Raw genomic sequence first — 27,013 nt, forward strand, 5'->3', positions numbered from 1 at the left:
CGGGGTGGTGCACGCCGGACCTAATAATCGTTATTGGCCCATATCGGCTTCCGTTACAGCTCTAACTCTAGCTCAACCAATTAACATGAACAGACTTGAAAAATTCTGCTGGCACCACGTTCAACAGTTTCCCCAACATATCTACAATGATTACGAGAAGGAGTGAAAGTGTTCTTCAAAGCGTACGCGGTAGGATTCCATTTTGGCTCCAAGACCGAAACGCGTTTTTCAGGTGGGTGACTTTCTTCATCACCCTAGCTATTGAATAAAGTGTTTTGCTAGAATGCTTTGCTCCAACATACCCTGGTGAAAAGTTAAATGAAAAAATGGGTTATTTATACCCACAAACGGATTGCCCCTTTTCTTGTCTCTCCAATGTGAGACATAAATACTACTGTAGTATTGACGCACACTGGAGTGAATATTATTATTATTATTATCATTAATAATAATAACAATAATAACAATTACTACCACTTGTCACAATTCATTACTTAACTCTAAAACACCTGGCAAAAGCACTCTTACAAAGTACAGGCTTCACTTTCTCCTTATCCTTTTCTTAAGCACCCTAAAGGTTTACACACTGTTAGGAGATTCCCACTTGCTGATAAATGTATTATTTTTCATTATGAAGGTCTTGGTATATAGTAGTGATACCCTAATGATGAAATATGGGACCAGATGTCGACATTGATAAACTTTTAAATTGTCTTCATTTTTTTCCATTTAAACTGTAAAAATGACAAAAACAAAGCAAAGTTTCTCACATTGTTTTATTAACATACCTTTTTCACTTTGATCATATTTTTGAAGAAAATAAGAAAAAACATAAGAATATGTTTACAAAGTTTAGATTTGCCAGTGTAACATATATCTTTTATCAAAAATAAAATTCTTGACCACAAATATAGACACAGGTATATCATATCAATATTAGCTTAATTTGTAACAGTTTAGCTGAAAAAGAAGTAATGGCTTCTTTCCTCCTGATATTTTCCAATGTCATTAATTTATCCCTGAGTTTGTTACCAACACCAAATACACACATACACCAGTTAAATCCTTAACTGCCCAGCATGTGTGTTAGATTCCTGCCTTATGCTTTGTGTGACTTTTCCCAGAATATTTCTTGTTCTTCCACATGGTTGCATTACAGAAATAAAACATTGATTTTGATTGGCCAAATTGTGGAGGTAGAAATGCTTTACAATCTCCTGCATGCATAAGCCCCATGAACTGCATGAGCTATCACATCATATGGATTACTCCACACATAACCCTGCAGTGTATTACCCGCCATCACCATACAGCAGGGGAATGCAGACTGTGTCAATTGAATGTGCATGCTAAGCTTACTGACCACAAACTGATCACAACAAGGCAGACCTGGAACATTCTCAACTATTTAGCATCACTAGAGATCTGCTGGGTAAAACCTGAGCGTCATGACACTACATTACATTACGTGCATTTAGCAGACTCTCTTAATCCAGAGCAACTTCCAGTACATGAGAACAGGAGTGTATCCTTTCAAGCTGAATGAGCAACAGTGTCAGTCCAGGCTAACAACACTCCCAGAGCAGTGAGTGTGAGCATAACACTATTCAAGCCCTACCACAAGTTAATTTGTGGTAATCTGGAACTAGACAGCCTAGAAAACTGTGTGAAGTTGTTAAGCACATACACTACCATATATTACAATATCAGTAAATCACACCCTCGATAGCCCATGGCAAGAAGTACCAGTAAATAAGCAGCAAGTGATACAAATAGTGCAAGTACCATGTGCTAGGGGGTGGGAATTGAAGGGGAAAAAGATACAGTCTGAAGAGTCATCAGAAGATGGAAGTTCAATCCACCGCTGTGGGACCAGTATAGGCAGGCATCATGGCTGGGAAGAGCGACCCCGCTGGGAGGGGACAGTCAGCTGCCCCAGGGCTTCAGAGCGGAGTGATCTGGCCAGTGTATAGGGTTTGGACACTGCTCTGAGGTATTGTGGGGCTGTCCCATTCACTGTCCTATATGCCAGCACCAAGGTTTTGAACTTAATACAAGCAGTAACAGGAAGTCAGTGAAGTGAGGTGAGGAGGGGTGTGACTTCCTTCATCCTGTGACTGAGAGGGTCAGTGGTCCACCACCGATGATCACTTGCTATAAAGGGTGAACTCTGACCTTTGAACGCCGTGACGACAATGCATCCCTGTACCTCTGTGTGTGTTCGTCTTCCATACCACATCAACACTCTCACCCTCCCAGTCCCCTCCTCCATCCAAAGTCTGGCTTCCACCCAAATCAGGGAGGCAGGTCAAAGTGTGAGGTCACACCTCCAGGGGGGAGGGCATGAAGTGCTTCTCGTAGCCTGAGAACAGCTGCGTTTCCGTGGCGCTCCAGCTCAGCTCGGATTCTCCACTGTCTCTCTCCGCTCCAGAGATGACTTCACTGTAGCCCGCCTCCCTACTTACCAACAACAAGCCCTCCACACCAGTCTCTTCCTTCTCCTCACCCTTCCGCAGCCTCTTCCTGTCAGCCTGAAGCTGTTCCTCTGCACGCTGTGTGACTGCTCCTTCTGTCTGTCTGTCCAGTGAGGGTGTTTCCTCCAAGAAGACGGGCAGGGCTTCAACCACCTCCAGCAGAGTGAGCTTCGGGTCGGGGTCCACGTCACGACCGGACCCAAACCACACAGGGTTCTGTACAGGAAGACAGACAGACAGACAGACAGACAGATACAATTTTGGTAGTTATAGGCATCACCCATCCATCTTTCAGTATATGACTTGCTAATGGCTATGGAATTAGCCATGTTAGATCCTTCCCTCAAAAATTACTGCAGCATCAGCAGTGAATGACAAAGTGAAGTGGCAAGCCCAAACCCTGCAGCCATGACTAATCTGCTTGTGTTACTGCTCAGAGCTGTCAAAGCAGCAGTGGATTGCCCCAGATAGAGACTATTCCACAGCCTTAAGGAGCCATTTCTCTCTGGTCTCCTTGCAGTATACTCAACCAAATGCATCACAACCCACACAGCGATAATCAGCAAAGCATCATCATCATCATTATCATTATCATTGTCATTATCATTATATAAGTGAATATTCTGGGAAGCATGGTTGTATTTTCAAGTGACTACACCCATTGAGACATTCTAATGAAAACATATCATTATTGTTAATGACAATTATGACAATGTATGGAAAGTCCAAGGCAGACACACAATGCACAGCTCTTACCTGTGTTTGGTGGAACAGTTTGCTGTTGGTCGGGTCAGGTATTCTCTCGAAGCACCACGCTGGAACCAGAAAGCAGTGCACCCTCCTGTGGAGACAGCAGGTAATGCAGGCATCATACACGTTTTTAAAGGATTGGAAGCTCTTCCCCAAGTAAATACATGAATCTGGTTATTTGTTTCCTCATAGAACATATGGAAAACATAGAACATATGGGGCAGCAGTGTAGCACAGTGATACAAAGCAGGACTCATAACCAAACCGGTGGTTTCCCTGCTGGAAGACTGCTGCTTTACCCCTGGGGGAGCTACTTAACCCAGAATTGCCTCAGTAAATATCTAGCTGCCTAAAGGGATAACATTGTAAAAGTTGTAACCTCTGTAATTCGCTCTGGATAAGAGCGTCTGCTAAATGCCAGCAATGTAATGTGATGGAAAAACGTATTGTACTGCATATCACTGGCATACCAGAAGACAAATGCACATTTAAGCCACAACACAACACAGCAACCGTGTTTGACAAGTAAGCCGATGTAAAATGTTGCCAGCCCCTCTGTCTTACCTCAGTACCCAGGGCAGCATTAACAGTCCCAAACAGAGCACTAACCCCAGGACCCACAATGTGCTGGTGTAGAAACCTAAGAGAGCAAAATAAGGAAGGAGGGGGTAACAAATGGAGAAGGACAAATGCACCCTGGGACAGGAGTCCGGACCATGGAGAGTTTCACCCCAGACTACATGCATTCTCAGAACAGGCATGCCCTACTAGGCAAATTGTATGCATTGGTATTATAAGTGAATATAATGATGAACAGTTTGGGCTGCATGCTTTGCTCAGAGGTATAACAGCAGAGCCCCACATGAGAACGAAACCCACATGTTACTGGCTGTGAGCCCTTTATTGTTACTGGCCAGTTCTTTAACTGCCATGATGCACAGGGGCCCTGCTATCCAACAGTGCTGTCAGTTCAGATACGTTGTTATGATCTGTCTCAGCTACTGTACTTTATTTTTCCCAGATTTAGCATAAAGGAGTCCTGGGAAAGCCAGGCAGATCGAGAGGGCGAGATCCGGGGGAGCAGCTCCGGTACCGGTGGTGTTTTGGGTGGAGAACGTGACAGCGTGCCTCGGCCCCTCTCCTGCCTCGCTCTCGGCGCTGATCCAGAACTTGTACCTCCAACCGGGCCGCAGACCCGACAGACGCAGGCTGGTGTTGTCCCCCTTCACGATGTGCTCTGGGAGAGAGAGAGAGAGGGGAGGGGCGGCAGGACAGTGAAGACAGACATCATCGCCTTCGCACAGCGAGACAGGGTGTGAGCGCGACAGAGTATGTGCTGAAAGCTAAAGAGTGCTGCGCTGGCAGTCTGTGGAACAGAAAGAGCGCGCGCGTGTGTGTGTGTGTGTGTGTGTGTGTGTGTATGCTTGTGCATATGCATGTGCATGTGCGTGCATGTTCACAAGTGTGTGCGTATCCATGCAATGGCCGATGATTGTGATGGTGTGGCCTGTGCATCAGAGAGACTGTGTTTCACTAAGTGCCTGTGTTACAGCCTTGGCTGTGTCAACATTTTTCAGAGCATCTGTAGATGGGGATGTAGCTCAGTGGTAGAGCGCATGCTTCGCATGTATGATGTCCTGGGTTCAATCCCCAGCATCTCCATGCCAGCTTTTATGGATTCAGACTGCACAAATCTGACCCATGTTGAGGAATTTGGGAAAGATTCTTCGAGCAATACTATGATATCGAAGTGCAGTGAATTTGCGGCAGCAGTCTGGCATAATGCTAAAGAAACAGGGATCATAACTTGTAATTCCCAAGAAGGCCACTGTTGCTGTAACCTTGAAGCATAGTACTTAATCCATATTGCTTCTGTAAAATACCCGGCTGTAGAAAATGGACGCTGTGCACTCTATGGAAGAGTGTCTGCTCAACAAATAATGCAGTGTGATTTGTGTTGCAAGTCCTAGCTTCTAAGGTTTGTTTGGGGGGGGGGGGGTGTCTTAAAGCTGTTCATGTGTCAGTGAGGAAAAGAGGCAAATGCCAAATTACATGATAGTCTGTCCATGTGTGCACTTTTGTTGGCATGTGCCAGTGTTTAGTACCTGTGCTTGTTCCGTTATCCTGACGCAAACAAAACCTGTGCGGTTGTCCCCTGAGCGTTACAAGCATGAGAAAATATCCAGTATATTTTAACAGGGCTAACGGCAAGGTAGTGCGAGCTGAGTTTGTCGAACAGGCTGCAGATTTATGCTCACACAACTTTCAGCGTAGTTTCAAGGATGTAAATCAGCAGTGTTGAGTCCAGTCGTGTGTTAGTGTGTCCGTCTGGGCAGGACATACGTTTGTCGACAAAGTGCAATGCATGAAGGATCAAGCATAAAACTGAATGATGGTCTCTTGCGTTCAGTTTTATGCTTGAAAATATAATGCGTAAAAAGACAGGTGCTAAGTTCCAAGCACAAAGGAAGCAAACAAACAGAAAATCAGACTTAGACAGTGGATACCTGTGTTGTTGCCCTGCCCCAGTCTGTATTGTCGAATTATGCCCCTCCTCTGGGTCAAAGGGATGTGCTCCCATGTCAGAGTGACATCAGAGGAGGAGATCTTTGAGACCTGAAACCCCGGCACTTGAGGGGGGGCTGAAACAAAAGTAATGAGGGTGGGTTAGATCAAAACAGAGTAAGCGCCCAGTGAGACAGATTCAGGCAGAGAGCAGACCCACTTTGCCTTGAGTAGTTTGTTTAATGAATCGCAAAAATGTATCAAAACATAGTGGTTAAGGAGCAGGACCTGTAACCAAAAGGTTGCCGGTTCGATTCCCCACTGGGGCACTGCTGCTGTGCTCTTGGGCAAGGTACTTAGCCCACAATTGCCACAGTAAATCTCCAGCTGAATAAATAACACTGTTAAAAAAAACCCTAATCGATGTAAGTCACTCTGTATAAGAGCATCTGCTAAATGCTAATAATGTAATGGAATGTATCAGAGCACAGAAAACCAAGGTTGTGTCCACTATGTTTGCCAGTGTCACTCTCAGAAATGGTCTTTAAGTGGTCAGATGGATCAAAATATTCTGAGCAGCGATTAATGGAGTATTGTCTGGACAACTATATTAGATACAGGCTGAATTACAGAGACACTAACATAGGTACACAGAATTCTTACCTCCTTGCACTGTGTAAGCAATGGCAGAGCCAAGCAGGTAGCACTGGCTGGCAACAACACTGAACAGTGTCACATTATAAGGCGTGTAGTTCCTAAAGTCACCTGAAGGTGGACACAGAGACACACTAATTGAAGGAAGGTAGCAATGTTTCTGTATGTGAACCCTACAGGTTTGGTCCCTCAGGTCCTGGACAACAGTTAGTAATACATAGTAACATACTTCATTTAATCTCCATGTCATATCAGTTCAGGGCTCTCAAATATCTGCCCTTAATGACATAATTGCCACAATCATTTATTCACATCGACATATCAAATCTCTGCTCTTAATTGACATAATTGGCAGAGTAATTTACTCACACTGACAGGTCTGCAAATTACAAATCACAGTTGAAGACTGTATGCTTTCCTTTGAACTTAAAAACAATTTACTGTAGGGTAATCTGGGGAAATGGCCAATGTATTCAGCCACTTAGTTAAACTGACCAGGGGAATTTGTCAATGAACAAGACAACATGCAGTCGTCTCTACAGGTACTGAGTTTGACATCCCTGATTTAAAGTCTGTGCATCATGCTCAGATTTGCCAATATGGGTTTACAAACGTGCCCGGACGCACACACACACGTGCACATACACACACACACCTGTCAGAATGGCGCTTCTCTGACTCTTGTCCGTCCTTGTCCAATCAAACCCCTGAGTGCGAGGGAGTCCCGCCTCCTCACGCTGTACCACATACTCCTGTACGTTCTTGGTGAGCGGGGAAGGCAGATGCCAGGAAACGTTAAGTCCGTTCCCTTTCTTTACCACAGTGACAGATAACAACACTGGCACAAAAGGACCTGTGAGGGGAACGTCACTATTTTACCACACACACACAGTGTCGGTACACCCTTCACACACTCTCGCTGACCTCTGTGCCACAGACTGATGCATCATAAAAGCAACAAGGACTGTTGGCAAGCATCTCTGGAACTCCAGAGATGACTCAGGTTGAACGAAAACAGGAGTCCTGAGTGGAAAGCAATGTGTGCTGAATTCACAAATTGTTACATCTGAGAGATAGTCTGAATCATTGGCAAACGCAGACCACAGAAAAGCAAGCCAAAGCACGTGTAACAGAGGGCCCGGGCTGCTGACTTTGGGGAGGAAAAAGCCCCTCAAACAATTCAAACACACAGCGGCTCTTCCAGGAAGTCAGGTGCCGTTTGAGAGTGTACTGTTTTGAGAGAGAAAAACACACCAGTTGCAGGTGTGCCTGGTAAGTCCCACAAAGTAAAACTGAATGTGAAGTGAAGTGAAAGTCAAATCTTCACAAATGCCTCCTATATGACCAGTCTGAGGGGAACGGAAACTGCTCCCATTTTGCCGGCCCGCAACGTGCATGTTATAATGACTTCTGGAGCAGAGGTCACCCCGAACAGGTTGTTACACGGTCTTTCACAGCTCACCTGTGGTGGGAAGAACCAGGGCTGCAGGGCGCGATGCGCCCACTGAGTTGTACGCAGACACGTTGACCCCCGTTACGCTCCAGAGGGAGAGCGGGAGACGGCAGCACTGCCCAACCTCACCCCCGCCCCGCTTCCTCACCCCCAGGTCCTTTGCCGAAATATTCATCACTGTCCTGTTCCCCGCAACGCTATCTACAGTCACGACATATCCCAGCACTATACCCCGAGCTGTTGTGAGAGGCAACTCCTGGAAAAGACCCACAGGGGGAGAAAGTGGCACCAACAGACAGAAACAGGGAGAAACAAGGAGTGTGAGAGAAACTGAGAGGTTAGAGTGATGTTTTCATGATGACATTTAAAGAGTTAATGTTGCGACAGTTGTAGGTGTTCACAAACCATTTGGAAATCAGTTTAAAAGTTGCAAAAAAGTTTTCTTTTTTTCTTTAACAACAGGTTTAACAACATTTACTGGTAAGGCTTTATAAATAAGGCCTGATTTCTTGTTTAAAATAGTGTGAGTTACCTTCCAAACTAGGGCCTGCTCTGTAGCTCTGGAGTCACTCCACATATCCAGCAGTCCCACAGGGGCTGAGGGAGAGAAAGAGAGGGGTACACGAAGACAGAGATGACTTTACAGAGGAACATGAATGGAGGACATTACGGAGTGTTAAGATGGACTATATATCACTCAAATTCGCCTTTATAAATACACACATGCATGCATGTACACACACACACACCTGTCAGAATGGCGCTTCTCTGAGTCTTGCCCGTCCGTTACATATGTTTTCATGACAGGTAAACATACACTATATGGACAAAAGTATTCGGATGCCTGACCATTACATTGCAATGACATTGTATTCAAATACATTGAGATTGCCCTTCACTGGAGATAAGGAGCCTAGCCCAAACCCTGAAAAACAGGTATGGCCAAATACTTTTGTCCATATAGTGTATCTAACATCATACCGTCCAGTACAGGAAGAAAGAGGTGACTTTAGAGATGAACATGGATGGAGAACATTATGGAGCTTTATTGACCAGACTCCATATTCACAAGCTGAGACAGCCCTTGCTTCACTGCTCCTTTGACTCTATTACCCATATAGCCAAAGGGGAGATGGGCCCATGGACTACACTTCCCAGGGACACCATAAATAGTGATCCTCACCTGCCTCCATAGTCCATGCAGCGTAGGTTTTGCTCCAGTCACTAGTTAGTTTAGGGCTGCCAAGGCAGGTGCAGCGGACCCGGAACATGTAATCAGAGAAGGGCTGTGGCTCCTGTAGCAGGAAGCTGTTTTGGCCCACATCCTCTCCCTGTGAACGGTGCGCGAGCCAGGCATGCACATAACACGAGAGTGAGTGAAACTGTGAAACTGTGGCATGTTACGCATTTTCGGTTCCCTTCCCATCTTCTCAGCCCCCCCCTTTCCCTCCTCCATTTCCACTCATGGAGTTATATATAGGTTACATCTTGCTGGACTTTTTGGTGGAGTCAGTGACAGAATCACTTTATATTACAGACAAATGCTGACAAGCTAGGCTGGGAAGGTCTCATTGTGTTTTCTTGTGTCCTTATGATCTTTCTCTCTCTCTCTCTCTCTCTCTCTCTCTCTCTCTCTCTCTCTCTCTCTCTCTCTCTCTCTCTCTCTCTCTCTTCGTTCGATCATTCTCACCTCTGTCCACATGTCCTCATCCGCTCTGCGATATTGGGCCTCACAGCTCAAATCGTCTCCCTTCTTCCTCAGGCCTGACAAGAAACACTCTGGTTCATCCCACTGGATTTCAAGACAGTCGGGCTCAGAGAAGTGGCTGGAGATCACTGGGGTTGGGGACTTCACTGCAATGCAAGGGAGGTGGGGGGGGTTGGTATGACAATGGTAAGATCCAGGGCATTTTCCAAGGCGGAGAAAGTTGGTGGGAGCTTGACGAGGGATTGGCAGGCCTACCGACATCGCCGGAGTTGAAGGTGGCGTTTTCAGACTGCTCTGAACCCAAGGGGTTGCTGGCACTGACCCACACAGACATGTAGCTGTAGGCGCTGAACCTTTTACGTGATATGACGCCGCTCCTTTCACTCACTGTAACGGTGCCAGCAAAGTTTGATCTGGGAAAAAAAAAACATAGTAGGCTGTGAGACACACACAGATATAGACATACACACGCAAGTCACACACAGACATACATACACATACATACAAATCATAATCACAGATACGGACATACAACCCCACATACACAGAGAGACAGATAACGATACTCATACACACAACCATGTGCACATACATGCACGAATATGGACAAACACACACAACTCGCATGCATAGGGACAAACGCATGCACAACCCACACATACACAAATAGCGACATACGCACACAACTCACACACGCACAGATACAGACACGCACACAAAGCTCACATACGCACAGAAACACATGCATCTGCACACACAGACACACACACACACACATACATGAAAAAGTGTGAGCAAGAAGGAGACATACAAGTGTGGAGCGGCGACTGGGGAAGCGGAATTCATCAGGCGGCTGGGGAAGATGTGCTGAAAAACGCCATATGAGCAGGGCGTCACGGGAGCACAAAGGCACAGTTACGACGCGTCAGCACAAGCAGGACCACGCGCTCTGCACGGCGGCGTGTGGAAGCAGGCAGAGCGGTCGACACCCTGGCTCTCACCCCAGCGCGCCGGTGTCCCAGTGCAGAGTGTAGGATGTGGAGAGCAGCGTGTCGCGCCCCGGGTCCCAGACGCACTGGAGGTCAGCGCCGTCGTGGGGGATGTGGCACTGCGGCCGGGACGGGCGGGAGGGGGGATCTTCAGAGGCGGGACGAGGGATCGGTGAGAAGAGGGGAGAGGAGCGGAAAAAAGACAGACAAGCCAACTTCCTGTGGCATTCGGTGGCTTTGAGGTGTGTATTCTTCTTTTTTATCTTTCTTGATTGTGTTCTATTTTTTCACACATTTGCGCTTTGAACGTGGATGACGCCATCGGCCGAGCAAAGAGAACGTTTTCTCAAAGCACAATTCACAAATAACCGAATGCTTCCTTCCGCAAACAGGAAACTGCATCTCACAGCGATTCTGAAAAATGTGGCAGTTGTATTTTCTCCACCTTACCACTATCAGTTCAACTCTGACTGATAAAGCTAACCACACGACCTGCCCCACCTGCATCCTCCATCAAAATAACCTGATCAAAGTGATGAACTAACGAGAGAAACGGCAGAGATTTTCTTATTAGTCTTATTAGTATAAGAGACATAAACCAAATAGGTCATTACAGTGGCCAGCTGCTGTAGTACAAGACATCAATGTCTGCATTATCTTCTACCACCTGAATAGTGGATCATAAAAAAACCATGTAGGATGGTACTATGTGAATATATGCAACCCAGGGAATATTTTTGGTTTGTTGTACCAAGCATTTAGAAAGCATCATTGTATGCCAAGTTGATTTGATCTGTGGTTGGTCTATCTAAGAAAACACTAATGCTGGGGTTAATTTTCTAAGATTTACTTTTTTTCTAGAAGACAATTAATATGAAAACTCCAGCTTCAATTTCATACACACTGTAGTAATAAATGTAGGGCAAAGGACTGATCATTTTTCATGTAACGCCTGAGTGCTGTGTGCTAATGGCCAAATAAACAAGGGATCTATAACATGAACATGCAATATTTTTTACTGGCGTGATGTGACTGACAGTATGCTAAATCCCAGAACAGGACAACAGGAATGATGTCACACTTACAGCCTCCATGCACTGTGACATCACAGGTCTTGCCTGAGTTGGAGGCAGGGCAGGCGAGTTTGCAGTGCAGGTGAATACTCGTCGCAGCCGGTGCAGGGACTGTGAAATTAGCAGCGTCGATGGAGTGGTGATCGGGCGGAAGGAGCTGCCCGTCTGCGGCCAGACGTAGAGATCCACCGCGACAGCCTGGTGGGGCGGGCTGCTGTATCCGACATGCCCCAGACACATTACGGCCCAAGTGGAAAAACGTCTCCCATAGACATATGACCCCCGCTGAGAGAACTGGAAGCCAGCAGAGAGAGAACGAGAGAGACAGACAGAGATTATGAAGAAGCATAAATGTATGGAATATGTTAGGGGAAATGGAATTCTCATGTGAGGATATGTAGGCCCACATTTCTGGTAGGACACTGCTCTTCAAACAACGTTTTCAAAGAACTTCAAAGGAAATGCTTCCCAGTAAATGGAATACATATATCTAAGTATGTATTTATGTAAGCATATGAACTGGCATATATAGAGCATATATACAGTTTGTAAGTATAATGGAGAGTACAGGGCAAGGCCAGGCAAATAAATACAATCATGGTTGATCAGATTTTTTTCATAAGTGCAGGTCATTTCATTTTAAGGGCTACCTGTTAATTGGTGCCAAACATACAGTTTTTGTGTCTGATTATTTGTTCTTTCATCATGTCCATACTGTAAGTACAGTATATCTCATTTTTCATATGTATACTGTATTCTTAGTCTTATAAATTTTTATCCTATTCTCTCTATAAATAAGAATATATATTCTTAAACATTTCACATAACATTGTCTTTTTTCTGAATAGCCAATTGTGCTACATTTAGATTGTCTCACCATGCAACACCATCTGTGTTCACACAGGAGTACTGATGCGAGATGAATGCAATGTTCCAATATACTTGTATGCGGCCAAAGCCTATTTTTTAACACTACCAGGACCACCAAATGCCAACTGGAGGGTAGGCGCGTCTCCACTGACGTGGCTTCAGAGGGTGCCAAAGCAGTAATACAAGGGTGACCCAGTCGACATAGTGAAACAGCCCATCGTGCTCTGCAGCTACGGACTCCCAGCATCATCGATGAACGACACAGCTCGAACCCAGATTTGAGCTGTAGGACTCAGGGAGGAAGCACCTTATCCAGCTTAGCCAGCTCAGGAGCACCGACGGTCTTTTTAAAACATGCACTGGTTCACAAGGCACGTAAGCAATGCAATGCGAATTTCTGTCATAACAGCTATAGCGCATTGAGTGCTAGTACTGGAATCTGTTGTGCTGACACGGTAGCTTATATACGTCTTTCTTCTGCAGTGAGAACGGTGCCTGAAGTTACTCACCTTGATGATGGAAACAGGTGAAGAAGAAGAGCTGGAGGGCCCTGGCCCGGAGCATCACTCAACGCACTCACTGGCTGGGTGACAAGGGAGATCACTCAGGGACACAGCTGCCATCTACAGCACAGTCAGCTCTGTGCAACTGCCACCACTGCAGAGGCCTGGAGTTTATATTTTTTTGTGTGGGCAGTTTACAGCTTCAACTGTCTCTGTGGGGGCAACAGTATTGTGACCAAATTAATTTCGAGCACAGGTGGTGAGAAATAAAAACATGAATGACTAGTGTTACTCATCTTGCAAAAAGTCAGTGGCAAAAAAGTTGTCTCCTGATCCCAGAATGATGTACCTCACTCTAACACCAAGCGTAACCCTAACCTCTAAATTTTAACACCTAACCATTAACAGCTAATGCTAACCCTGACCCTAACCACAAACCATCAACACCTAACACTAACCCTAATCCATAATCTCTATTCCTGTTGTTAATCATTGTGCTATTACTCCAATGCTTCTAATCTGATTGGATGAAAGGTAAGCACACCTGCCCCTGATTCGCTAAAATCTCCAGCAATGCTTACACCTCACTGGAGGTGAATCTTGTCCCACAACTGGTTCCAAATATCTCCAATTGGCTGAAGCACGCTTGAAAAAAAGTGTTCTATATGTAGAATATTGTGGAGACAGGTCCCATTGTCTCCCATTCACCTCCAAAGACTCTACAGCTGGGTCCCTATGGCTGATCAGACCACAGAGTCAGGAGTAGTCCCCTTGATGTAAAAGAGCTCTTAATCACACACGATTGTATTATTTTGCGTCCTAAAGGCTGCAGATGTCACCGAGACCGGCACAAACAGGAAGTTTCCTTTCTATATTTGTGAGTGTGAGACAATTTGTGTACGCCTACAGCTACCCCCCACCCCAAAACACACTCACTCTATCACCGTTTTACAATGCTGGTAGTGCCCTCCTCAGAAAAGACATTCTCAATCTACCATTCACATTACAAGTACTTACTATGACTGTTCAAATGAGCAACAAAGAGCACAGCCACTAGGGCCAGACCTATTTCGGGTTGCCACCTGTCCCAGTTTTCCTGGGATTGTCCTTCTTTTTAATAGTCAGTCCCAGAAAGTTTTCCCGAATAAACTAAGTAAATCAAATGAACTGTGCTGTAAATGGCTACAGATTAGTTGTAAGTATGGTAAGTGCAACTCTAATATCATCCCCCTATTTATTTGTTTAGCCGGGAGGGAGTGAAAGCAAGCACAAGCAAAGCACGCACCAGTATCTAAGCAATCAGGTAAGCAGCTGTTTCTTCTCATGAAGATACTGAAGGTATTTAAAATGTTCAGGGCTATGAACAACCCTACTTCACAAAGCACAAAGCCTTCTCTAATTCTGTTACGTCGGTCTAATGGACATGTGTTTTTGCTCGTGGGCAAAGCGGTCCGTCGGTCGTTGGTATGACAGTGTCCAGATTTTTGTCACACATAGGTGGCAACCCTAGACCTATTATGCTTCCTTACCAACGCTTGAAGCACCACCATCCCTTCGGCATCAACCCTTCCTTCTGCAGCTACGATACACAAAAGGCTTCACAGCTTCTGCGCAATTCTGCAGAACGTGTCAACCTAAGAAACAATTTGTCATACATACGGAGGTGAGACCACTGGAGGTGTTCCCAAGAACTACCACAGGAAGCGAGAACTACCACACACCCTCTGAGACTGTGACTCAGAGACGACGGTTTTCTGACTCGTTTTGTTTTTAACTGTGAGCTAGGGCAGGTTTAGAAATGATTAGATCTTGACACTGAATAGTGAAAGGTGTACCCCCGTTGTAATGATATTTCACTTAACAATCACTGAATTCCTGGAAACAGGCTCTGGGAGGACACAGCGCCCGCATCACAGTACCAGTATCATCCCAGCCATGTCATCAGCTGACAAACACTGGAAGCCCATCTCAATGGAACAAATTGGCTCCGTTTTGCCAGGGATAGTGGTGGGTCTGTCAGCAGGGGTTGCATGTTTGACTGCTCTCAGGCACCCTGAGGTTTGTCAGATGCCTGTGGGTTGTGTGTATGACATTGGTGGAAGAGCACCTATGAGACCTCAATGAGTAACTACTCCATTTCAGTACACTGTGTGATCTGCAGTATCTAAATAGCCATTGGCTGTGTGCACATGCATGAGAGGATTTTATCTCACCTCAGCAAGTGCAGAGGTTGTCACAGTGAGACAAGCCTACTACTTAAACAATTTGACGATTCCAAAATAGGGCTGCACAAAGGCTGCACAAACATAAATACATAAATTACAAGTCCGGGTAAAGTTTGATTAGATGATGTATGGAGTGTATAAAACATTCCTTGATTGCAAGACTGGTTCTGAAGAACCGCAAACTCTCAGCATCTCTGGCACATGCGCCACTTCTCTGTGAACACCGGAAGATCGTGGTTCCTTTCTACTCCTTTTAACTCCCCTGTTTAAGAACAACAAGAGGTCAAGGTGCATGAAAAAGGGGATATAAGTGTGTATTTCACACTGACTATACCAAGTAATTTTTGTGGCAGAACAGATCCGACGAGTATATAATACCAAGCTTGACACAGCCCTAGATACCCTCTAGACCAGCGTTTCCCAACCCTGCTCCTGAAGGCACACCGTCCTGCATATCTTCTATCTATCCCTGCTCTACCTACCTGACTGAACTCATCAGTGGCACTTTTGATTAGCTGAGCACACCTGATTTAGTCAAGCAGGAAGGATACATAGAAGATATGCAGGACAGTGTGCCTCCAGGAGCAGGGTTGGGAAACACGGCTCTAGACTACGGGCAACATGACAACCCTAGCTGGGCTGAGTGGCCTATTGTCTTCGGTAAACGTCTCACATTCTTGCGCTCTTTACACCGGGACCACTGAAAAGGACTGAGATGAGTCAGCACCATATCCGAGTGAGAGTGGAAAAAGCCCCATAAGTTTACAGTGGTGGGCATGCAGTACGCACACACACACACAGCAAACTTTGGGGGGGGTTGCAGGTGTGGGAGATACATGGGCATCATTAGGCTGTCTGTGAGAGCAGAAACAAAAAAAAGCCATCAGGGGACCCAGAAGGGGTGTATAGAGAGGAAACAGGGACAGACCAAGCACAGAGCCTTGGGTACAGTGTCCATTATTTGACATGCTCAGCCTTGTGCCTAGGTCTCAGCTGTGTCACAGAAAAAAAAGCACTTGACCTAGGCATCAACATCTTCTATGCTACTCCAGAATCCTACCACAAAAATAAGTCAGAAGCAAACACCATGCTCAGAGCACTTCAGTGTGAAGAGGGTAACGAAGGAGATACAACCACCAGATGAGGTTTGACCAGCATCATCAGCTTCGTAATCCAAAAGCTGGGGCAGTTTTATCTCTTCATGGTAACGTAAAGGCATGCCCGGTCAGAACACATTTAAGGCGTGCCAATGCACACCATTTTCATCACTGCTTTAAACGGTGCGATAAGGTGTGGTCTTGGTTTGTTCTCACGCTCAGATTTACAGCATAGAACTGTGTGAAAACAGTTCATGTGTGATTCACATACACTGGATTGTTTTATGAAATATTGCAATTATGAAATATTTATTTTTTAAAATATAAACATTTCCTGTGCATGTACGTTGGTTTTACATTTTTCAGGTGCTTGATTTCACAGACTGGTGAAGCTGATCAATAAAATGTTGAATATAGTTAAGTAACATCCTGTATAACATTCATACCAAATCGCACAGGGTGTTATTTGATATGTTCCACAAACTGAACATCAAAGCACTCAACATTGTTCTCAGCCATCTGTAATATTGCCATATGATTGCTCTGAGGCATCAAAAGTAACAAAAATTGTAGATTTTGCTCACGGTCACTGCCATAGTAACAAGGGGACAAGATGTATATCCCAAATCATTTCCATAGGTGTGTTTTTTAATACAGGCAAATTTGATAACTTAAGTTTTCAATATGGTCATTATGCTATTATAATACTGCCACCTATGATAACTTGGAAAGCCAATACCTTGGAATTAACTTTCACTCATTAATATGGGTGGTAGAGCAGGACATTCATGTTGCTTGGTGGCATTTTTGATATACTGCAGAAAACCATTAAAGTTTCAACGTACAGCATAACCATTCTGCAACACTTCCACCTACTTTGAAAAATAATTAATCTGAAGAATTATAGGCATCATTATCTAGTACAGTATATTGCTACCTATAATAACATTTAGGTGTAATTTTTTTATTATTATTTTATTTTCATTGTGAAAGCAGTGTGACATACAACCAGCTAACTCTACTTCTAGAACCCAGTATAACATAATATTGTCACCTATTGGAATCTATAACATAATCTATAATATATAACATTTCATCTTTATTGATTCAATTCAGTGTACAGCAAGAATACCACTGATTCCTTTCAAGTATGAGTCAAACAATTCCAGTAAAAATACTTGGAAAATGTACGCTAGTACAAAGGGGTGTGATGTACGTACAGATCAATTTCCACTGGAGTGTTGGAACAAATACACCATTTATGCTTTTATTTAGGGTCAATAGCTGATCGCAGTCTATGATACATCTATGATAACTATGAAGTCATATAAAAGTCATATATTCATCTGTGGATTTTACTCATATTAATGCAGTTTATAGACTGGCACATGGTTAACATCCCAACCAAATTCCCCAAGGTAGTTATTTAACATATTTGAGAAAATTAACATTACAGTGTGCTATAATAATTCTAAATATGATTACTATGATTAAAAAAAAATAAAAGTTAAACAGTAGATGTTAAACTGAACAGAAGCTAAACTGTAGATTTGGCTCATATATTGTAGTTATAAACAAGGGTGTGAGCTACATCCTGATCAATTTTCATGTTTTTTCCTCACTATTATGGTGAACTTAACCATTCATCTGTGGATTTCACGCTTAATAGCCTCAAGTGACACTGGCATCTATGATTAGTTTGAATTATCAAAGGTAAAAAAAATCAATATTGCTCACTAGAGTTATGAGTAGCTTTGTTGGCTTTTTTGTCTGATGATATCTATTACCCACGCACACTAAACTCCAGTCGGATGAGGAATGCGTAACACTCTGCCTGAGTGTGGACTGCTTCTGAGATTTCACACGTATGCAATCACAATACAATCTGAATTAATCTTGTTTATGCAAATTCAGTGCAGAAGTCCAAAAACATAAGTTAATTTAAAGTGATGCATTGCAAAAGGTAATGAGGTTTATCACAGGGGGCCTGGGGTATTTCTCTCATGCTTTTCAAAACCATGTACAGTCATGTGGGAGCACTACCCACAAGACTATTGGCTGAATACTGCTATAATAGCTAGCAATAATCAGTCATGAACAAAAACATTGTGATATAAGTTTCAGCCTTCCACAAATAAAAACATACCATAATGATGATTCATGAATATACAGTGTGTACACTATATGTACAGATTTTGGGAGGGAGGTAAAAGATCCAACACAGAGATTTTCCAGTTGTCTATTTTGCTACTTATATTCCAGTGAGCCCCAAAATCAAAATATTACGTCAGTACACATCCCCAGGTTTCAGCCACTGATACTGTGCACTCATCTTTCATAATTTCCCTCTCTTTACCCATTCTCAGTCTTGAGGCCTCACAGGTATGTCGGTATGCGTTGATTCATATGATTTTTCTAAATCTCCTAAAAACAGTTTTTACCAGAGTGCCCTTGTTTTTGTCCCCTGCGGAGGCTATGCAATTTGTGTAAGTATACCACAAAGGCAAAATAAAAAAAGCTGTTTAAACTTTGTGGGAACTTTTCTGAAGCCAATCAGTCCACAATTGATTAGAACTTCCATGCTGCAGGCCACTTGTGTTGGTCCTGCTATCTGGAAATACATATGCACACATCACAATCCCTTTCCTGTAGACTCCATTATCTTCATTATTGTGTTGTTTTTTTTTGTATTGTCCAAATTTTGTTTGTTCCACAAATTTTGGACAATACTCTATTATTCCTAATTTTCCGTTGTAACATCATACCTTTCTGTATTGTAAATGGAACACGATTTAAACAAACAACTGGAAAATCTCTGTGTTGGATCTTTTGCCTCCATCCCAAAAGTTCCCCTGTCAATCAAATGAGTGTACAGTTGGTTGATCTTTATTGATCTAGCACAAACACATGCATAGGTGCTGGATATAGAGTGAGCCTCTTTTTAAAGAGTCGGGGCAATAACTATAAATACACCTTTGTTGTCCATTTGAGTTTAGTCCTGTGATAGCTCCCTGTGGAAATGTTCCATGGTAGGATTTGGTGAATCGCTGAAGACAGATCTCTCAAAAAAGATTTTTGAGAGTATAACAGATTTTTTTGCCATATGACTTACCTAAATATAAGTGTCTGCTCTGTGTATCGTAAGCACTGAAAATGGCTGAATGAGACAAAATGTTGTCCTTGCTCCTTATTTTACAATATGACCTTGCATCATGTTCTTTGTTAAATCCAGTATTTTTCTAGTTAAATCCAGTATTTTACTTCATTATGAGTATGAATTATTTCTACTAATTGTGCACCTTTTCATTCATACCTTTTCCGAGACATGTCACTACCCTTCTGTAACACTACCCTTTAAGACACCTTTTTAGATTTTAAGTATAAAATTCAACAGAAAAGATTTTGCTCACATGAGTTAAGATGGTTGCATGGTAAATCCCCCAACCAAATTTTCGGGGGGGTTGGGGGGTCATCTTTTCATACATTATTGGACAAATGGATAGTTAAACTTTTCAATACAGGTCATTAGCGTACTGTATTGCTGCTGCCTATGACAACTTTGAAGTGTGATTCCTTCTATTCTTGTAGATGGCAGAGGAGGTCCATTATTGATGTCCACAAAACATTTGACAGGGTGTCGACCTTTACACACTGGATATTTTTTTTCTAGCATACGTCTTTAGCCTCCTGTAATACTGCCACCTATGACAACATTAAAATATAACTCAAAGTAGTACAATACTTCGCACGTGGTAGTGTAATACATGGTTAACGCCCTCACCAAATTCCAAAACTCTGGTGTTAATATTTTGACGCTAATAATACCACCAAGAAACCGTAACTGTGCAGTATAATAGCCTATGTCAAATAATGCACTATTTTTCTGCAATGTAATACTTACTTTGAAAGCAAATAAAACGGCCACTCATTTAGGCAATATTACAATGATTATGTACTCCTACTGCGTCAGACGGATAACTTTGTCTAGAAAAGGTACGTTTTATTCCATTTTTCAATTCTCAAATATCAGATATGTATTGGTCTTAAAGTGTATTTACTAATAGGTGTACACAACTCGTCACATAATGATATGACATTAACTTCAACTTGAGTTTATATCTAATTCACTTTATTTGCAGTATGTCATGATAGTACTGCCAATGCATATAACTATCATAAACCTTACATAATCACAAAGAAACGTACGACTAATTACAAATATCTTAAAATTGACTGAATGCGTAAGATCCACAAATATTGCTTACTGTGTGCCTTTACAGTGCTTGTTGCCTCTTTAGTTGGTCAGCAGCATCGTCGCGTCCGTGCACAGCACTCTCCTGCAGGCGCTCGGCCGAGTCCAGGTGTGTTCATATTACCACAGTTCTTTAAACTCGTAGTTCACTGCGTGCTTTCTCCAAAATATTAGTATATATTTTAGATCTTCCATTTCAATGGAATAAGTGACGTTAAACCACAGCATAAACCAACCAATTGCACGAGTGGCTGTGTAAAAAAAACAGTTAATAGCTCGTAAAAAAATCTGTTTTTAAATCAATCAATCAAAGAAAACAGTGAGCGAGCGAAAAAACATGCGAAGCAGCGAGTGTTCCGCCTTAACGTCCTACAACAGAAGTTATCTGCACACAGCACGGTGGAAACGAAAATGGCACCGCTGACTGGCAACACTGACAAGTCTTTTTTTAATGTTTGGATTCCTAACTTCTCTACAGGATTTCCCGTCTGCACCACATTCCGCTAAGGCCGGGACCACACCTGTTGCGTCGCATGTGCGTGGCGGTCGCGGAACGTCTTGCTTTTCTTCTCGGCGCCCGTGTTAACGGGTTAGAGCAACCACACAGCCTGTGTGAGCCTGTTCTCAGCAAAAATAGACAGTGAAAACGATCTGTTGATAGTCATTGACATCATACCAGCAACGTTACATAACTGACACCTTTCACTGTAGTTTCAATATCTAGGCTACATGTCACAGACATGAAAAGATATAAAAAATATTATTTTTAACTATTTTAGCAATCGCATGTTATTAAACCCACATTCTTCGCCGGTTTCTCCTCCGGAGCATTCGGAGCAAAAGATAAAGCGCGATGGCTTTCCTTATGTCCGTAACTCGCACTAAAAACCAACGAAAAAATGAATTAACCGCGTTAATATTATTTAGGAAATGCGAATAGACAGGTAGCCTAATAAAAAAAACTATCTAAAGTAACATTACATATACAAAAGAAGAAAATAAATAGATAATAACAAGTTGTCCTAGGCAGTCTATTTTCTTCATGATCAATATGCTCTTTTACAAAACATTTTTCAATTAAACAAATAACAGAGGAGCCTACTTTCCAATTTGTAAGGGGGAAAATGTCGAACTTGAAGCAAGATATAGTGGCAATACAAATACACAGCACTTCTGATGCAACGGAGACTGAACCCAGAACATCTGTTTCACTTTTAGATTTGGTTTGGCGCCTATAATGTAAATTAAGGTCCCGCGATACTTCTCGATAAGCCCACCCCGGAAACCTGTAGAACAGAACACCTAGACCCCCCATGAAAGTGGCTTTTAAACAGAGCCAGGCCAAGTGAAGAGGGATTGCGGTATATTTTTTATTTTTATTTTTATTACTTTTTGCAATTGAGCACACGCTTCTTAACATTTGTCTGTCTGAACTAAATATAAATTAAAATTTTAATAAAATTAAATCAAACATTCTGTTATTGATGGCCATTATCAACGGCAAACTCAATGTAGAAGGACAGGGCTGGCAGTCGCAGCGCCGCATCAGCAACGCTGGCGGTGGGGACAAACACACGCATGCGCGCCGCAACACTTCAGCGACGTAGCCACACGCGACGCAACTGGTGTGGCCCTGGCCTTACACCTGCATTACCCTTCAGTAGTAGGCTTACTGTATCTAAAGATATAACATAAAAATGCCCACATAATTGGTTGTGAGAAGTCCTATCCATTCCATACATAATCACATCAAGGAAGCCACAATGGCTTAAACCATTTACCAGACATGTATCTATGGGCCCATGCATTAAGACAAGCAAACACACAAACCTGAATTTGATCAGTTTTGCATTTTTGCGCGATAGGAATACGTCTGTAACAGATTCAAGAATTTTATATGGGCTGTGCAAAACAGCAGTTTAACACATATTGTTTTCTCATTCTTTAGAATAAAACAGAACTGTATTTCAAGAAAAAAGAAATATATATAAAAACATCATGTAACATTTTTTTTCAGTAGTGCAAACAACATTTTTGATATAATTCATCTTCACATTGGCATGTACTCATTCAAGAATTTTCTTTTAAGAGCAAAACAGCAATTTTACATATCATTCTTTTGAATAAAACAGACCCGGTATTATGAAATAATTTCCATCATTAGTACAAAAACATTTTAGATTTCAGATGAAATCTTCTAAACAAAAGAAAATTAATCATTGAAATGTAGGCCTATGTATTTTACAAAAACTGAACCATCGCACAAAATCTCGCGCCGCTGTCAGACGTATCGTAGCAACGCTGACAGCGCTTCTCATCGGTCGTGACTCAGGACCAATGAGAAGCGCATTCTCTGTTTGGGTAGTGGAACATAACATGACAGACAGGCTGAGGGAGAGCAGCAGGGTTTCTCATAGAAATCGCCCTGTCTTAATAGTCTAACCTGTAATATTTCTCTCCCATAGATTTGCACTGATTTGATTCTGCAAAATACGGAACAAAGCGCGTCTCGTAAGTCACGTCAGTTCAATACGGAACACGTCTTTTAGTTTACAATTTTTACAACTCTTTTAGTTTACGGGACGGTTGGCAACCCTACTAAATTACATTTGTTGACAGCATGTGGCAGATGTTTCAACCCCCACCCCCGTAATGTCTGAGGATAATATTTAAATTAGCTTCAGCAGAGAGGTTCATAGAGGGACAGACGTGGAATTCCATAGTTCCATAGGCAACTTTGCGTAGTCGCTCGCACCCCAATTCGTACTTACTTTTGAAGTGAAGATGAGGCAAAAACAGTTGAAAAAGTAGCCCACACTACGTGCGTGCTCGTTCTATAAATGTCCTTTGCTGGAGCTAATCCGCAGTATGATGCGCCAGAAGCGCTATTTAGTTGCCGCAGCAGATTGAAATCAAAGCAACAAGTAGGCTATAGAGTTCGAGGGTGGGATACAGTACAGAAAAGAAAACAGGATAAAAGAATCTCAAGACTATCCACAGTCTTTTGAGAACTCCCTAGAGCCAGGAAATAAACTCAAGACCACAACACTGGGGCACTTCGATGACTTGAATTATGCAGTGCTTTGGGAAAATTCATCAGTCTCTGTAATTTCAACCACATCAGTCATGAAAGTGGACAGGTCTTTTGTTTCTTATAATATGAAACACGTGCTCAATGGGACTATCAAGAAAGACGCAACAACTGACAAAATAATGCAAAAAAAAGCTTTTATTAAAATTTACATTACAGCACTGTTGTGCAAAGTTCTTCTGCACACCATTGACTGTTGATTCAAACCAGAACAGACAAGAGAAACCCTGTTGAGCTTAAGACAGAGGCAAGCCAAAAAAAAAACCACACAGAGAGGACGCCATCTGCTTAGCATACTTCGATAGAAGGAGTGAGAATTCAAGGAATCCTTCTCTGTTGTCTGTACCTTGGTGAGACAGGGAAATGGAAGGAGATGACAGGTGAATTAGCTCTCAGCAGAGGGAGCTGATCTCACTTTTACTGCAGCCCCACTTACAGCAGGCATTGGACAGCCCCACCACTGCGTCACGACCCTTTCTGTCGGAGGAGCGTAGAGCCTCCAGCACGTCCGCTGAACTGGGGGAGCGATCGGCCCGGTCGAATGTTGTCCCCTCTGTGCTAGCCCGGGGCCAGCCCAGGGCTTCTGCTTCTGGGAGCTGCTGGTAGGAAAGTCCAGGGATGGAGTCCAGGCTCCAGCTGTCGGAGGCCTCATCGTGTTGGGAGGAGAAGAGGTCACGAGACACGTCGTCTGTAATTAGAATGGGAGGGATCAGTCAGTCTTTAGCTTCAACATTTACAACATCATCGTCATCATCATCCCTGTATAATTATGACGAAGATGGTTTTCTCAGTCTCCAAGGAGAATGTCTACATGCAGAAGGCCCAGTGAGAGTGAAGACTCAATGAGCCAAAGGAAAGCAGGGTGGCAAACAGCTACCCTCAATTAAGAAGACAGATCACCAAGTGAGAGTTTAAAAAACTCCAACAAGATGGAAAGACCATTTGCTGAACGGCACACAGACAGTCAAAAAAAAAAAAAAGTGGAGAAAGCCTGGTGGCCATTTTGCCCGTCTTACCTGCGTTTCTCAAGGCCCTTCTCCATCGGGACCCGCCACAGGTAAAGATGACGGCGCGGATGAACTCGCGGCCGCAAAGCTTGACCCCGTACGCCGGTTGCACCTCTGTTGCCTGCGCCCCACCGACCAGCAGACACACGGCCAGCACCACAGCCTTCCACATAATAGAACAGAGGAGGCAAAGAGGAGAGGAAAGAAGTGATGAAGGAAGGTAGCCAATCAGAAGCTTGGTCAAAGCAGCTGTCTGTGTATCTTTCCCTCTTCGAGCTGGGAAATGTTGTGCCTTCCCCTGAGTTTGGCTCCCACTTATATATGGGCTCGATGCCCTGTGAGGTAGCCTGTGACCTGCAAGCACTCACACTTGTGGAAAGGGCCACTGATATCAGAGGGAGATAGCGGCAGAGACCTTTACGGAGACAATGTCAAGTCCAAAGGTGTTGTAATTAGTTTAACAATGCATTTATGTGGAGTGATGTCAGACTGAGTTGTAATCTGATTGCAAATGACCTTTTCTGGACCCAGAATCCCTGCCACTTCACTCATTTTTTTTGTCTGAATACTGTGTATATTTCATTTGTATTGTCAAATGTGTGGTGTTGTTATATGTTTGAATACCGTTTTACTATGTCTGTGAACCTTTGTGACAAGCTGAAGTTTTCTGTTTAATTCTAAGTATGTTATATATTAAAATACCATTATTGCATGCATTAGAAATTTCCTCTAGTTGCATTTGGACTGATTTTGCGCTATTGCAATCACATTAAAATCACAGTATCACGTTATGGAAAAATCAGTGTTTTGCAGCATTTGACAAAATATTTCTCTTCTGTCAACCCTCACTGAATTATTAATGTGTTATTACATCAAATAAGATCAGAATAAAGATGGTTGTTTGATTGATAGCAACTGACTGATGAAATATGACCCGTGTTAAGACCTGATGGCTACAGGCACTCACAATCTCCTGATATTGTGGCTTACTACATGAAAATGAGCCCGGATTCACAACTTGTAAGTAATAATCCATATACAATCACTGATGCCAATGTGAATCTTGCAAATGTGTGGTACTGTTATGTTTTAATACAATTTTACTATGTTTGTGACCCTTTGTGACAAGCTGTTTCTCTTCTGCCAACCATCAGTAAATTATTCATCTATAGTTACATCAAATACAATTAGACCATTCTGTTTGCCTTTCTGCTTTCTTTTGGCGTGAATCTTACAGTTACTATGAACTCAATACCTTTTTAAAATTTAAGTTTACTTATTTCTGTCCCTCTTCTACTTTCCCTTTACACTCCTTGCTTTACTACATCGTCACATCCCCTCAGCCACCCCCTGCCCCCACTCTCTCTCTCTCTCTCTCTCTCTCTCTCACTCTCTCACACACACACACACACACACACACACACACACAGACCCCACATCTCACCTCTCATTGCGAAGCAAGAGGAAGCACGGTCGATGACACTGAAGATGAGCTGTGAAGTAAGAGAATGAGAGACGGCATGACATTTCAACACACTGATAAACACGGCAGCTCTATCACAGGAAATGGAAAAAAAAATAATGCCCTGAACAGCTCATCTATTACAACATTGTCAAAGGTTTCTCATCAATGAAATGACAAACCAGTTGCGATTCAGATAACGCCCTGCGTAACACTGCATTTCGTCAATACTAATTCTCTTGGCTGACTTATCAGCAGAAGTTAAGAGCATAAAGCTTTCCTAGAATATTCTTGTTTTCTTTGCCTGAACAGTGTATATTGTGTTCTGAATTCATTTATATGCCCGTTAAATGGGAACAAAAACATGATATCACGAAAATGTATTTTATAATTTTTTTCTGTTACACTTTAAACTTAAATCATATTGTGCAGAGCTAATTCAGACTGTGAAAAAATCATTTTATTCTAAAAACATGAGGCAACATTTATATATACTTTGAAGCAATGTTTGAAAGACAATTCAACAAAAACAAACTTACACCACTGTTTTGCTTTTTGAATTTTCAGTATCAGTTTCTATAACTATGCAGAGGCATCCAAAAACCTCCTGCAGATTTTTACCGCTCCTGGGGAGTGTAAAAGGAAGCAGAAGCAATTCATCAGTAGCATGCATTATAATGGTTAAAGTCAGAGAACACTCTGAAGACCGGCATACAAAGGAATTCACAGACTACATTCCACTGTAGTGTCCATTATTGATACATGTATGGCTAACAGTACTGTGAGCAACTTCCTCCATTGGTATACTTTATATCTACTTATGTAGTTTGTGTTTACTTGGGGTTACTTTGCGTCAAGGGTACAACAACTGCTACAAACTACAACTACAAAGACTTGTAC

General features: G+C 42.9%; 2 protein-coding genes and 1 non-coding gene across 3 annotated transcripts; 1 reads left to right on the forward strand and 2 right to left on the reverse strand.

The window, feature by feature from the left end:
• Positions 1-1,805: 1,805 nt before the first annotated feature.
• On the reverse strand, positions 1,806-13,173 carry il12rb2l (interleukin 12 receptor, beta 2a, like). Its single transcript, XM_036546962.1, has 15 exons — positions 12,986-13,173; positions 11,619-11,900; positions 10,546-10,681; positions 9,800-9,957; positions 9,527-9,690; positions 9,020-9,167; positions 8,369-8,433; positions 7,846-8,092; positions 7,039-7,221; positions 6,393-6,494; positions 5,732-5,866; positions 4,318-4,461; positions 3,789-3,864; positions 3,231-3,315; positions 1,806-2,690 (listed from the first exon to the last, which is right to left on the reverse strand). Exons 1-15 carry the CDS (start codon positions 13,038-13,040, stop codon positions 2,322-2,324), a joined length of 2,349 nt encoding a protein of 782 aa, XP_036402855.1. The 5' UTR covers positions 13,041-13,173; the 3' UTR covers positions 1,806-2,321.
• trnaa-cgc lies at positions 4,815-4,886 on the forward strand. The gene has a single exon. It is a non-coding gene; the product is annotated as a tRNA-Ala (tRNA).
• A 10,863-nt stretch (positions 13,174-24,036) lies between the features above and the next one.
• LOC118791784 (relaxin-3-like) lies at positions 24,037-24,919 on the reverse strand. The gene is made up of 2 exons (XM_036549220.1): positions 24,661-24,919; positions 24,037-24,332 (listed from the first exon to the last, which is right to left on the reverse strand). Exons 1-2 carry the CDS (start codon positions 24,821-24,823, stop codon positions 24,037-24,039), a joined length of 459 nt encoding a protein of 152 aa, XP_036405113.1. The 5' UTR covers positions 24,824-24,919.
• Between the last annotated feature and the right edge of the window lie 2,094 nt (positions 24,920-27,013).

Source organism: Megalops cyprinoides, chromosome 1, assembly GCF_013368585.1.
Source record: "Megalops cyprinoides isolate fMegCyp1 chromosome 1, fMegCyp1.pri, whole genome shotgun sequence".
In the NCBI taxonomy this organism is placed as follows: Eukaryota; Metazoa; Chordata; class Actinopteri; order Elopiformes; family Megalopidae; genus Megalops; species Megalops cyprinoides.

What these genes read in the sequence shown, in the direction of transcription:
- LOC118791784 (XM_036549220.1), bottom strand. Translation starts at nt 24,823, where the DNA reads ATGTGGAAGGCTGTGGTGCTGGCCGTGTGTCTGCTGGTCGGTGGGGCG. An exon ending in AAGGGCCTTGAGAAACGCAG is followed by an intron (nt 24,333 to 24,660) that starts GTAAGACGGGCA and finishes TTCTAATTACAG; the next exon opens with ACGACGTGTCTCGTGACCTC.
- il12rb2l (XM_036546962.1), bottom strand. Translation starts at nt 13,040, where the DNA reads ATGCTCCGGGCCAGGGCCCTCCAGCTCTTCTTCTTCACCTGTTTCCAT. An exon ending in ATGCTGCCCTGGGTACTGAG is followed by an intron (nt 3,316 to 3,788) that starts GTAAGACAGAGG and finishes CTGTCTCCACAG; the next exon opens with GAGGGTGCACTGCTTTCTGG. An exon ending in AACTGTTCCACCAAACACAG is followed by an intron (nt 2,691 to 3,230) that starts GTAAGAGCTGTG and finishes CTTCCTGTACAG; the next exon opens with AACCCTGTGTGGTTTGGGTC.